Source organism: Moschus berezovskii, chromosome 22 (genome assembly GCF_049115385.1).
Source record: "Moschus berezovskii isolate FMDL1 chromosome 22, NW_MosBer_1.0, whole genome shotgun sequence".
NCBI lineage: Eukaryota > Metazoa > Chordata > Mammalia > Artiodactyla > Moschidae > Moschus > Moschus berezovskii.
In genome coordinates, this window is record NC_142481.1 from 995,778 (window position 1) to 1,009,324 (window position 13,547).

General features: G+C 39.8%; 1 protein-coding gene across 1 annotated transcript; it reads right to left on the bottom strand.

Moving 5' to 3' along the window:
* Positions 1–7,420: 7,420 nt before the first annotated feature.
* VN1R1 (vomeronasal 1 receptor 1) lies at positions 7,421–13,542 on the bottom strand. The gene has a single exon (XM_088830432.1). It carries the CDS (start codon positions 12,435–12,437, stop codon positions 11,493–11,495), a length of 945 nt encoding a protein of 314 aa, XP_088686558.1. The 5' UTR covers positions 12,438–13,542; the 3' UTR covers positions 7,421–11,492.
* Positions 13,543–13,547: the final 5 nt, after the last annotated feature.

Sequence of the window (13,547 nt, forward strand, 5' to 3'; positions counted from 1 at the left end):
ACTCAAACTCATGTCCATTGAGTCGGTGATGTCATCCAACCATCTCATCCTCTGTCAACTCCTCCTCCCGCCTTCAGTCTTTCCCAGCATCAGGGTCTTTTCCAGTGAGTCAGTTATTCGCATCAGGTGGCCAAAGTATTGGAGTTGGCAGCTGAGTCTTTCTCACATGTGGACTGTGGGCACTACTTTCTTTAATTCCTTGGTCATGTGCTGCAGTTAACATGGTTAGGCAGAGTGCATCTCTACTCCTTAGTGCCATGACACCTGAAACCCCAAAGTCTTGCAGGGCACCATTCAGTTTCAGTAATCTTACACCTACAAGACCCTTTCCCAAGATTCCAATTTCTCTGTATCCACGGTGGCATCTCTTAAGCACTGTAATCAGCAGTGAGTGAAATTCCTATTGCTCCACATCCTTACTAGCATTTGGTGTTGTGAATGTTTGGATTTTGGCCGTTCTTACAGGTATGGAACATTGTGTATTTTTTAATTTGCATTTCCTTGCTTCTTTGTATATATAGTCATTTGTCACCTGTATATCTTTTTTTAACATAGTGTCTGTTAAGGGTTTTTCTCATTTAGTATTTGAGTTTTTGTTTTCTTAGTAAATTTTACGTGTTTTTTTTTAACATGTCCATTTTAAGTTAATTTTGTTGTGATGGGTATAATGTTTGTGTCTAGGTTCATTTTTTGACATGTGATGTTTAGTTGTCCTAGTACCGCTTATTCCCAAAACTTCCCTTTTCTCCACTGTACTGTGCTTGCTCATCTGTCAAAGGTCAGTTGAGTGTATTTTGAGTTTATTTCTCAATACTGTTCATTAATCAATTTCTCTATCCTTTAAACAATACCATATTGGCTTGATTACTTTAGATACTAAGTCTTGAAGTTGAGTAGTATCAGTCTGCCAGCTTTGTTCTTCAGTAGTGTGTTGTTTATTCTGGGACTTTTGTGTCTCCATATAAACTTTGGGATCAATTTATTTATATCCACAAAATAACTTGCTGGGATTTTGATTTGGATTGCATTGAATCTATAGATGAATTTGGGTAGAACTGATATCTTGACGATAGTGGGTCTTCCTATTTATGAACATAAAATATCTATTTAGTTCTTTGATTTCTTTATTAGTGTTTGTTTTTTGTCCACACTGCTCAGTTTGAGGGATTTTAGTTCCCTGACCAGGTATCCAACCCAGGCCAACTACTTCAGTGAAAGCACGGAGTGGTAACCACTGAACCATCAAGGAATTCCTGATTTCTTTATCAGAGTTTTTTTGTTTCCCCTCATGTAGATCTTCTTGTGCATATCTTGGTAGATTTATAACTTAGTATTTCTTTTTCTACCCCCCCCCCGCTTTGAGGGGGTGCTATGTACATGGTTTTTAATTTCAGATTCATTTGTTCATTGATGGTATTGACATGATTGGTTTTTGTATATTAACCTTGTATGCTGACACCTTGCTATAAATTGCTTCTTTGGTCCAGGATTTTTTTTTTTTATCTAGTTTTTTTTTCATGGTTTATATTAAGGTTTTTTTTTAATTTATTCATTTTAATTGGAGGCTAATTACTTTACATTATTGTATTGGTTTTGCCATACATTGACATGAATCTGCCCCGGATGTACATGTGTTCCACATCTTGAACCCCCCTCCCGTTTTTTGTTTTTTTACGTAACTAGTCATGTCATCTGAGAATGAAGAGTTTTATTCCTTCCTGATCAGTATACCTTTATATAACCTTCTCTCATTGCCTTTGTTTTGACTTTAGTATAAAATTGAAAGGGAGTTGTAAGAGGGAACATCCTTGCCTTCTTCATTGTAGAGGGAGAGTTTCTAGTTTTTCTCTTGTAAGTGTGATAGTAGGTGTAGGATGTTATTTAGATCATCAATTTGAAGATATTTTTATGTTTTTAGGTTATGATGAGATTTTTATCATGAATGACTGTTGGATTTTGTCAGAATAGATGAGATGATGAGGTTTTGTTTGTTTTTTCATTTATTTCACTGCACTGGGTCTTATTTGTGGTATGTGGGATCTTTAGTTGCAGCTTCAAACTCTTGGTTGAGGCTTGTCGGATTTAGTTCCCTGACCAGAGATTGAGCCCAAGACCCCTGCCTTGGGAGTGTGGAGTCTTAGCTACTGGACCACCAGGGAAGTCCCCAAAAGTTGGTTTGTAACCTGCTGATGACATGGATTATATTAATTAGTTTTTAAATGTTAAATTGGCATTGCATTCCTTGGATCATTCTCAGGTAGTCACAACGTATAATTCTTTTCCAACAGTTTTTGAAACAGTTTACTGATAACTTTGTTAGGATTGTTGCAGTTATGTTCTTGAGAGGTATTGATCAATGGTTTTCTTGTAATGTCTTTGTTTTGGTATTTTCTCATGAAATTAGTGTGGAACTATTTCCTGGTTTTTGTTTTCTGAAAACAATTAGAGAATTGAATAATCTCTTTATTAATGTTTGTCAGATTTGACTAGTGAAGCAATCTGGGCAAATGGCGTTCCCAGAAAATTTGGAAGTGTATTCATTATTGATTCAGTTTCTTTAATAGATGTAGACCCATTCAAACCATCTATTCTTGATAACTTTGCTTACATGAAATCTGTTTTGATACTAATACAGTTATATATTTATTTATTTTTGACTGTTCAGTATGTGGGATTGTGGGATTTGATGTGGGATCAAATGCATGTTCCCTGAAATGGGGGCGGGCTGTCTTAACCACTGGACCACCAGGGAAGTCCCTACTATTTATCTGTATGCCTGTATTTAAAGTGGGTTTCTTGGAGACAGCATATAACTGAGTTCTGTTTTTTGATCCAGTCTGATAATCTTTCTTTTAATTGGTGCATTGAGACTATCAATGTTTAATATATTGATATAATTGGATAAACGTCTAACATATTTGTTACTGTTTTCTTTTCATTGCCCTTGTTCTTCCTATTTAATCTTGCAGTCTGCTTTCTGTGGTTTTAATGAATCATTTTGTATGATCTTTTCTCTCTCCTTTGTTAGCATATCAGCTATCCTTGTTCCTTTTCATTTTTAATGTATTTGCACTAGAGTTTCCAATATGTATTTAAAACTAATTCAAGTACACTTTCAGGTGACACTTTATGGCTTCATGGGTAGTTTATTTATTTACTTATTTTTAAATAAAAATATGCCCGAACCCCCCCATCGCTGCCGCTTGCACACAGCTCCGCCAACTTGTCTAGGGTCGCTGGCCACTTTCTCACTTCCGCTCTCACACCGCGTCACCACATGGTGCCCGCGGCAACCGCTCCTGGGGCCATGGGTAGTTTAAATAGCTTATAATTTAAAAAAATACTAATTGTTTTCTCTCCATTATGTTATTGTTCTCGTTTGTTTTAGTTTTATATAAGCATACATATATGAGTGTGTTTGGAAATGCATGATGGAGTACATTGTTGCTGGGTTTTTTTTTTTTTGTATAAACTGTTATTTGTTAAATCTGAATACACAGCTTTTTGGAATAGATAAAAAAATGGGAATCTTCTGCATGAAAAGATGCTCAGTATCAATAATGGTCAGGGAAATGCAAATCAATATCACAATGAGATACCACCTCATACCTGTTATTATATCTGTTATGAAAAAGACAAGAAATAAGTATTGGTGAAGATGTGGAAAAACGGAACCCCTTGTGCACTGGTGGTAGGACTGTATATTGGGACCCCTTGTGCGCCGGTGGTGGGACTGTATATTGTTTCAGCCCCTGTTGAAAAGAGCATGAAGAATCCTTATAAAACTAAAAACAGTACTATCATATAATCAGCAGGTCCATCACTGTGTATTTATCCAAAGGGATTGAAATCATCATCATCTCAAAAAGATATATGTACCCCATGTTTATTGCTGCATTATTTATAATATCCAAGACTTAGAAACAACCTACATGTCCGTTGATAGATGACCGGATGAAAATCGTGTCATATATATGAAATACTATTCAGTTTTATTCAACCATTAAAAAAGGAAATTTTCCCATTTACAACAATATGATTGGATTTTGAGGGCAGTGTGCTAAAGTGAAATAAGTCAGAGAGAGAAAGACAAATCCAGTGGTCCCTCAGTTTCCACAGAGGATTGGTTCCAGGATCCCATGCATATACTGAAATCAGTGGATGCTTAGGTCCTTTCTGAAGTTTCCCAGTTGTGGATTCATTCAACTGAAGATCATTTAGTGCTCTGTATTTACTGAAAAATATCCCTGTATGAGTGAATCCAAGCAGTTCTAACCCATGGTGTTCAAGAATCTTAGAAAAAAATAAAAAAATCAACACCACCACCAAACTCAGATGCAGACAACCAATTAGTGATTGCCAGAACAGGAGAAGATAGGTAGATAAAATGAGTGAAGGATATCAGAAGTTACAGACTTTTAGTTGAAAGATGATTAAGACTTGTGGATGTAATTCACAGCTTAATGACTTTAGATAACAAAACTGAATTGTATATTTAGAAGTTTCTAAGAAAGTAGTAGAAGTTGGCTAGGGTGTGGAGGATTTGGGACCCTTGTGGTATTGCTAGTGGAAATGTAAAATGGTGGAGCTGCTATGGAAAATGGTATGACAAAATCTTAAAAAATTAAATATAGATTAAGCATATAACTCAGCAATTTCACTTTTAAGCATATACCCAAAACATTTTAAAGCAAGCACATGAAGATATATTTGTACAGCCATGTTCACGGCAGTGTTATTCACCATAGCCACAGGTCAAAACAACCCAAATGTCCATCAACCACTGAATGGATAAACAGGTGTTGTATACATACACTGGAATATTATTCAGCTTTAAAAAGGAAGGAAATTTTGATACCTGCCACAACATGGGTGAATCCTGTGAACAACATAATGTACTTTATACTTTTAAAGAATGTACTTAGAGATGGCTAAAGCAGCAAATTAATGTATGTCTTTAAAAAATAGTAAAGGTGAGCTAATTCTGCCCACAGGATTAACACTTCAGGAAATGGTATTGGTGTAAATAAAGTGATGAGTTTTTTAAAATTTGGGTGCTTCTTACCTGCCTTTTAAGCATTTAAGAAAATGTGATATTTAATAAAACTGCTTGATCCTTTGCATATCTACCAGTTTTGCATCTGCACAGTCAAGCAACCATGGATCAAAAATATTATAAAATCCCAGAAAGTTCCAAAAAGCAAAACTGGTATCCTCTGTGGGTTTTGGAGCCAATTTCGATCAATTATTAAGTCCCTGGATGGCCTTAAGTCCATCCAGTTCTAACGTTGAAAGTTCCTGAGAAAGCTGAGGCCCCTCTGTTCATGATTGGGTCTAGGCTGTGCGCGAGCCTGACTGGCCTTTCCCTTGTTTACAGGGAGTATATGTGAGTCTGCTGAGACTTAAAAAAGGAGCATCTACATTTTCCAACAATATTTCCATTCCAGCCATGGCTCTTTACTTCCTACTGCTTTCCCCTCTGGCAGATTCTTCTTGTACCAAACAGAGTACTCCTCCCCACTACACACTCAATTTAGTTCTGCCCTTCAGCACATTCCTCTTCAGGATCCATCTGACAGTAAAACCTGCTCTCCCAATCTGAGCACAAGGCTTGATTCTGGTCCAGGCCTCAGGGTCCCTCCTCAAAACTCCAGACCTGGAATCCAGTTGCTTATGTGCCACTTCCACTTTGGGGCATCTCAGAATCCCCATATCCAAAATCCAACTCATAATCTTCCCTGAATCCTGTTTCTCCCACCAAATTCCCCATCTCCATTCTCCTAGATGTTTGGGCAAAAAATCTGAGTGGTTATTTACTTCGATCATTAAGATCCATCAAGAACCTGCATTAATCTCCAGGCTACTGCCACTTCTAGAACTGTCCACCACCAGAACTGTCCTCCTGTGGCTTCCTCACTGGTTTTTCCCCCTCCACTTTCATCATGCCTTGTCCCGCCCAGTCTGCTCGCCCTGAGCAACATCTCAAATACTTTGAAAACCATGGCTCCGAGTCCCTGCTCTCTTCCAACGTCCATGATTACCAGGAGCCCCCGACTGAAGACCCAGCTGCTTGGACTGCCAAAGTGTGCCTCCTTTCACACTGCTTCCTGCGGACACAAGAGGGAACCCAGGTTTCCAGAATGGTCTTGACTCATGTGTGCCTCCAAGGCTTTGAATATGTGTGTCCCTCTGCCTGTAACACTCTTACACATTTCATCATTCCCTGTCAGACTGGGGACCCTGTATCTATAACTGCCCCGCTGTTCTGGAAACAGGAACATGCACTGCTATAGCTGGAGCCGGAGAACCTTCATTTTTAAGTAGGGTTAGGGTTGGGAGTTGGAGAAGGAAGTGGCAACCCACTCCAGTACTCTTGCCTGGAGAATCCCAGGGATGGGGTAGCCTGGTGGACTGCTGTCTATGGGGTCACACAGAGTCGGACACGACTGAAGTGATTTAGCAGCAGCAGCAAGGTTGAGAGTCTGGAGAGCTGACATTCACCTGGGCCTGGGCCTTCAGCGTGGCCATGGGAACGGGTGGGCGGAGCAGTGCCAGGGCTACCCAGGAGAAAAGAGGTAGACCTGAGCAGGACACAGTAGAGACACTATGGCAGCGCCCACAGTGAACGTCAGACCCACCACTGTGCAGTGGGGACCTCGAACCTCTGATCCAGAGAATGGTATCAAAAACAGTCATAATAACCTCTATGTGCAAGATGCTGGAAGTCCCACCCCGACACGTTGCACGCTCTCGGAGATGCTACTCTTCTGGTCGTTAGCTCATTCCCCACGCAGTCTGCGACCTACTGAGCCCGTCATTCTGGGAAATGTTTCTATCATGGCGGCATCTGCAGGGATGGTAGGCCCATCCTGATATCTAGAAATTAGCTAAGTAGTATTGTGGGCAGGCAAGGATGGAATACATTAAATATAAGAGCAAAGCCTATGGTTAATGGAGTAAAAGAAGAGGCCTTAAACTCAGGATTCTCAACGTAAAAGCAGAGGCATGATTATAGTCAAAATGTTAAGAGCGTTGGCACGGTGCTTAGTTTTTATTACATGTTTTGTCTATATGACTACCTCAATGAAAACCTTGGAGAGAACTTTTAACTGCACTGAATCTGTTGTGTCATGTGGGATCTAGGTCTAGCAATGGAACCCGGTCCCCTGCAGTGGAAGTGCAGTGGCCTAACTACTAGTCGGCCAGGGAAGTCCCAGTGCCATTCTAAATATTCAGTTCAGTTCAGTCGCTCAGTCGTGTCCAACTCTCCGCGACCCCATGAATCACAGCACGCCAGGCCTCCCTGTCCATCACCAACTCCCAGAGTGCACTCAAACTCATGTCCACAGAGTCAGTGATGCCATCCAGCCATCTCATTCTCGGTCGTCCCCTTCTCCTCCCGCCCCCAACCTTTCCCTGCATCAGAGTCTTTTTCCAGTGAGTCAACTCGTCACATGAGGTGGCCAAAGTATTGCAGTTTCAGCTTTAGCATCAGTCCTTCCAATGAACACCCAGGATTGATCTCCTTTAGAATGGACTGGTTGGATCTCCTTGCAATCCAAGGGACTCTCAAGAGTCTTCTCCAACACCACAGTTCAAAAGCATCAATTCTTCGGCGATCAGCTTTCTTCACAGTCCAACTCTCACATACATACATGACCATGGGAAAAACCATAGCCTTGACTAGACGGACCTTTGTTGGCAAAGTAATGTCTCTGCTTTTTAATATGCTCTCTAGGTTGGTCATAACTTTCCTTCCAAGGAGTAAGCGTCTTTTAATTTCATGGCTGCAATCAGCATCCGCAGTGATTTTGGAGCCCAAAAAAATAAAATCTGACACTGTTTCCACTGTTTTTCCATCTTTTTCCCATGAAGTGATGGGACCAGATGCCATGATCTTTGTTTTCTGAATATTGAGCTTCAAGCCAACTTTTTCACTCTTCTCTTTCACTTTCATCAAGAGGCTTTTGAGTTCCTCTTCACTTTCTGCCATAAGGGTAGTGTCATCTGCATATCTGAGGTTATTGATATTTCTCCCAGCAATCTTGATTCCAGCTTGTGCTTCTTCCAGCCCAGTGTTCCTCATGATGTACTCTGCATATAAGTTAAATAAGCAAGGTGACAATATACAGCCTTGACGTACTCCTTTTCCTATTTGGAACCAGTCTGTTGTTCCATGTACAGTTCTAACTGTTGCTTCCTGACCTGCATACAAGTTTCTCAAGAGGCAGGTCAGGTGGTCTGGTATTCCCATCTCTTTCAGAATTTTCCACAGTTTACTGTGATCCACACAGTCAAAGGCTTTGGCATAGTCGAAGCAGAAATAGATATTTTTCTGGAACTGTCTTGCTTTCTCCATGATCCAGCGGATGTTGGCAATTTGATCTCTGGTGCCTCTGCCTTTTCTAAAACCTGCTTGAACATCTGGGAGTTCACAGTTCACATATTGCTGAAGCCTGGCTTGAAGGATTTTGAGCATGACTTTACTAGCGTGTGAGATGAGTGCAATTGTGCGGTAGTTTGAGCATTCTTTGGCATTCCCTTTCTTTGGGATTGGAATGAAGACTGACCTTTCCAATCCTGTGGCCACTGCTGAGTTTTCCAAATTTGCTGGCATATTAGTGGAGAGTAATGATTTCCCCAGGAGGCACCTGACTCAGATCAACCAACCCCTCTACTTCTTGGGCAGAGGAATCCTCAGCCCCCAGTGCCTTCTCCTGCCAGCCCCTCCATTTACACCACAATTTCCTGCCCTGTATCTCTGACCATGACCACTTCTTTCCCTTAGTTACACCCAAATATCACGAATCTTTACATGAACTTTACTAAATCATCATCTTTCACCCTCCCACAACACCACTGCTGGACCTACAAACTTCCCCTGAGACATAAACCAAGATTTATTGTAGATCTCACAATTTTAATATACTTTACAACTCTACCAAGATAATATGACTATCCCCCAAATTACATATGTTTTCTTGGATAATGCCATAAAAAACAGTAAACCTAATTATGGGCCAACCTGTAAAAACTCCTTTTATATGGACTTAGGGTCGTTCTCTGCCTCTCTAATGGGTACTTTCTTAGATTCTATATCTGTCAGTTTGGCAGCGACTAATCACAGGGCCATCTTCAGAGCTAGAGTTGTGTTTCTACTGCAGATAGCCTCCCTGGAGCACACCATTCAAGTGTAGATTCAGGACCTTGCCACCTTCTACTTAAACACATGTGAATGTTTCTCCTGTCCTAAATCAACCCAGGGTCATGAACTAGACTAGGAAAAGGGCTATTTACCCTAAAACCTGTGGAAATCATTCAAACCAGCCAATCTTAAGCTTTTTACCCAGCCCTGCCTTGCCTTTCCTGCAGAAACCCCAACAAAGCCTGTGTTCTAGGAATTCCCATTCTTTCCCCTATTTCTCCCTCCCGATTACCCTGGTCACCAAATATGGGGATATGTTACTAGAGACAGAAAGGACCAAATGAATAGAAATGATGGGCCAAACTTAATGTGTTATGGACACAATATTAGTAATTGCACTAGTGTCAAGAATGGCGTGAATTCTTCAAACTTTCTGAAAACTGCATAAACTGATACAAAGGAGGATTCAGTATGTGGATGTTAATGGGATTTGTGAGAAAGCTTATTTTTTAAAAAAACTATTAGCCTAATTTAAGACAGTAAAGATTCCTGCTGCTGCTGCTGCTGCTGCTAAGTTGCTTCAGTCGTGTCCAACTCTATGCGACCCCATAGACGGCAGCCCACCAGGCTCTGCCGTCCCTGGGATTCTCCAGGCAAGAACACTGGAGTGGGTTGCTATTTGCAAGCTAACTGACAAGAGGTAGACTCTCTTTTCAGTTATCAACACAAGTTTCAAGAAAGTTGCATTAAAAATAAAAGAATGAAAAAATATAGAAGAATGGTTAACATAAAAACAAAAATCAGTATCATTCTTTTCAGGTTAACATTTAATAGAGATTATTGTTTATAACTGACTGGAAAAGAAAAGGGGGCTACAGAGGATGGTGGTTGGATGGCATCACTGACCCAATGGACATGAGTTTCAACAGACTCTGGGAGATAGTGAAGAACAGGGAGGCTTGGTGTGCTGCAGTCCATGGGGTTGCAAAGAGTCAGATGCGATTAAATGAACATCACTGTTTATAAATTTGACCTATGAAATGCAAATTAATAATTCTTATGTAAGACACTGTGGAGAAGGGAATGGCAATCCACTCTAGTATTCTTGCCTGGAGAATTCCATGGACAGAGGAGCCTGGCAGGCTGCAGTTCAATGGGGTCGCAAAAGAGTTGGACACAACTGAGTGACTAACACACACACACCCACATAAGACACTACTGCACAGCCCACTCGCAGTGCCTACCAGGCCTGCTCTAGGACATGATTTCTCCTGGTTCTGTTCTTCACTTTCTTCATATCCTGTGCTTGATGAGAGTATGTGAAATGCTGCTCTGACACTTCAGTGAGCGTTTGTCTTTATACTGGTGCCCTTGGTTACTGCATATATCGCTTACAGCAGCAATTTTATGGGCTCTGCAGGGCTGGAGAAACCATGCATTCAGGAGGCCTGTGCACAGTTGATAACAGACCAGTTACATGCCATATGAAGGTAGTCAGGAGACAGATCTGTAGGTTTGCTTCTCCACATTCTGATACCATGAGCTAATGGGAACAAGGTCTAGGGGATCTTAGTGTACTAATGGGCTTCCCAGGTGGCTCAGTGGGTAAAGAAACTGCCCACAATGCAGGAGACACCAGAGATATGGGTTCGATTCCTTGGTTGGGAAGATCCCCTAGAGGAGGGCATGGCAACCCACTCCAGTATTCTTGCCTGGAGAATCACATGAACAGAGGAGCCTGGCGGGCTACAGCCCATCGGTCGCAAAGAGTTGGACACAACTGAAGTGACTGAGCACAGCATATTGCTTTTAAATGTTAAAAAAGCAGTATAAAATAAATGATAGTTTTCACACAAACTTTAAAATAAGCAAGGGAAATCACTGAACATGTGTATATTAACTTTATAAAACAACAGTAAAATAGATTTGATAATTATGGAATTAACTAAGACTAAAGACTCATAATTTTGGTATGTAATAAATGCTATTGGCAGTTGAATATAGATATTTACACATGTATGTACATTATATCTAGACTCCGTTAAAATTGCTGGGATTTCCAATTATAAAAGATTGAGTAAAACTTTAAAAAATAGAGCACACTCAATTATCCAGAGAGAAATAGACCTTTTTAAAAAATAAGCTATCAGTATTTAAAGTCAGAATATTTTGAAATTGAGTGAAAACAGCTGATAAAAATAAGTTTTAATTATTTAAATACTTAATGCTGGCCATTAGAAACTGATAATATATTTCCTTTTAAGGTTAATAAATGTCCAACACTTAAGAGGACCCCAAAATATTCACAAATGTTGAGATAAATATTTGAATGCCACTGAGAACAGACTCATAGAACAACAATCACATTAGCAAACAGTGTTTTCCTTGCCCTACAGGCAAAGCAGAACTGAGAGATACGAGTGTCCTTGATAATAAGCACAAAGGGGCTGAATGCTGGAAAACATGTGGCCAAAAGGACAGAGATGTTCACCATCCACTGCCCTCGGTTTGCAACTAGAGTCATCCAAATTGTCAAAACAATGTAGATTGTATAGAATGTAACAAAGGAGCTTGCCAGGATCAGGACAGTGTTTGTGGCTCTGACCTCACGAGAAGGTCTGGGGGGGAGTTGGTTGCTGTAAATGTGTTGGACTCGCTGTTTGTGTCTGCATAAGAAAAGAACTATAGTGCTACTGGCCCAAACCATAAAACCTAAACTCATAACATCAAGGGAAAAATACATGACTGTGTATAATGAGCCTACAGAACCCTCTGTCATAGACCAAGAACAGTATCCGTAATTATTTCTCGTACTGAAGTTCTTCTCATTCAGTGGACCCTTTACTATGATAAGAACACATGAATTTATCAAGATATGCACAATCCAGCAGAGGAAACAGCAGAAGCCAATGAATCTTAGAGCTCTCGTCTGGAGTTCCATCCACCTCCAGATACTGGGCTTGAGTTTAATGGCCTGGAAGCCATTGAAGAGGCAGATGGTGCTAAAAGAAACTCCCATGGCTACTCTGTGGAAATAGAAGACAAGTTTACATCCAGTGTCATCCAGGAAATACCTCCATCCGAAAGCTGCCAGTGTCTGTGGTATGCCTTTAGAGAAAAGAACTGTGGCATTGGCAATGACCAGTTGCATGAGGATTGGGTCTGTGGATCTCAAACTACGTCCAGTGAGCAAAGTGAAGTTATAAAGACAAAAGAGGGAGATATTTCCCATGAGGCCAATTCCTGTCTCAATGAGGAATATAGTCCCCATTTCCAAGCTGGCAGAAAACATCACATCAGTGCCTAGAGGGCACTCGTTTTACTGAAGTTAGAGGAATGAAGAGTTAAAAATTTGAAAAGAAGTGTGTCATAATCACCATGTCCCTCAATTTTCAATATTAAGCCTGCATCTCGTATAATCTCATGTTAAGTGGGCATTTAGAATTTTTGCTCATGTGTGCAAAGGCAATGGAAATGAAGACTATGATCATGAAGTCAACTGCTGTATGAGTGTAAGTGGCCAAATGCACAATAGGAAACTCTGAGGCTGCAGAGATGTGTGAGGGAGTTATCTGTGTACTGATACAGGTCTTCCCCCACAATACACTCTGAGAAGAAAAATGTAAGATATAAAACATGTGTGTTTCCAATTTTTTCTTTTTAAGAAAGTAGAGCAATATAAATCGAGGCAAAGATTTCACAGGATAAAAGGATAAACTAGGCTTCGTGAAGTAGTTTTACACATATATGTCACAATTGTTGAAAAATATTAATCAAAATTAGATATCAAGATTCAAATAAAAAAATTTCCCTGGTTGTCCATCAGCATGATGTTCTATGTATACTTGTAAAAAAAATCACAAGTTACACAGAGGCATATATTTGTCCATACTCACATTTTGCCAGTTATTTGGCATTAATTATTAGAAACATATGCAAAGTGTATTAATATAATTGGCAAATAAGACTTTCATCATAAGGCAAAAGAATATACAAATATTTTAAATGAAAACTCAAAATCCTATACATTTTCGAAGAAATAAGGCATGTATTAGTAGTACATAATTTTAAGACTGTTTTTTTTTTTCCCAGTGAGTCTGTCTAGACGCTGAACAAGTCTATGGTTAGCAAATGTAAGCTTTTGAATGGATAAACAAGGTCCTACTGTATAGCAAAGAGAACTATATTCAGTATCCTATGATAAATCATAATGGAAAAAAGAATAAATATATATATATATTTGCAGTACAGCAGTGATTAGCACAGCATTGTAAATCAGCTATACTTCAACTTTAAAAAGTCTATGGTAACAACCATCTAAAATACCAAGATTATGATATCTAAAGCTATTTATTGCTAATAGCAAAATATCTTGGAGATACATAATGCTTCTGGTGTGGGG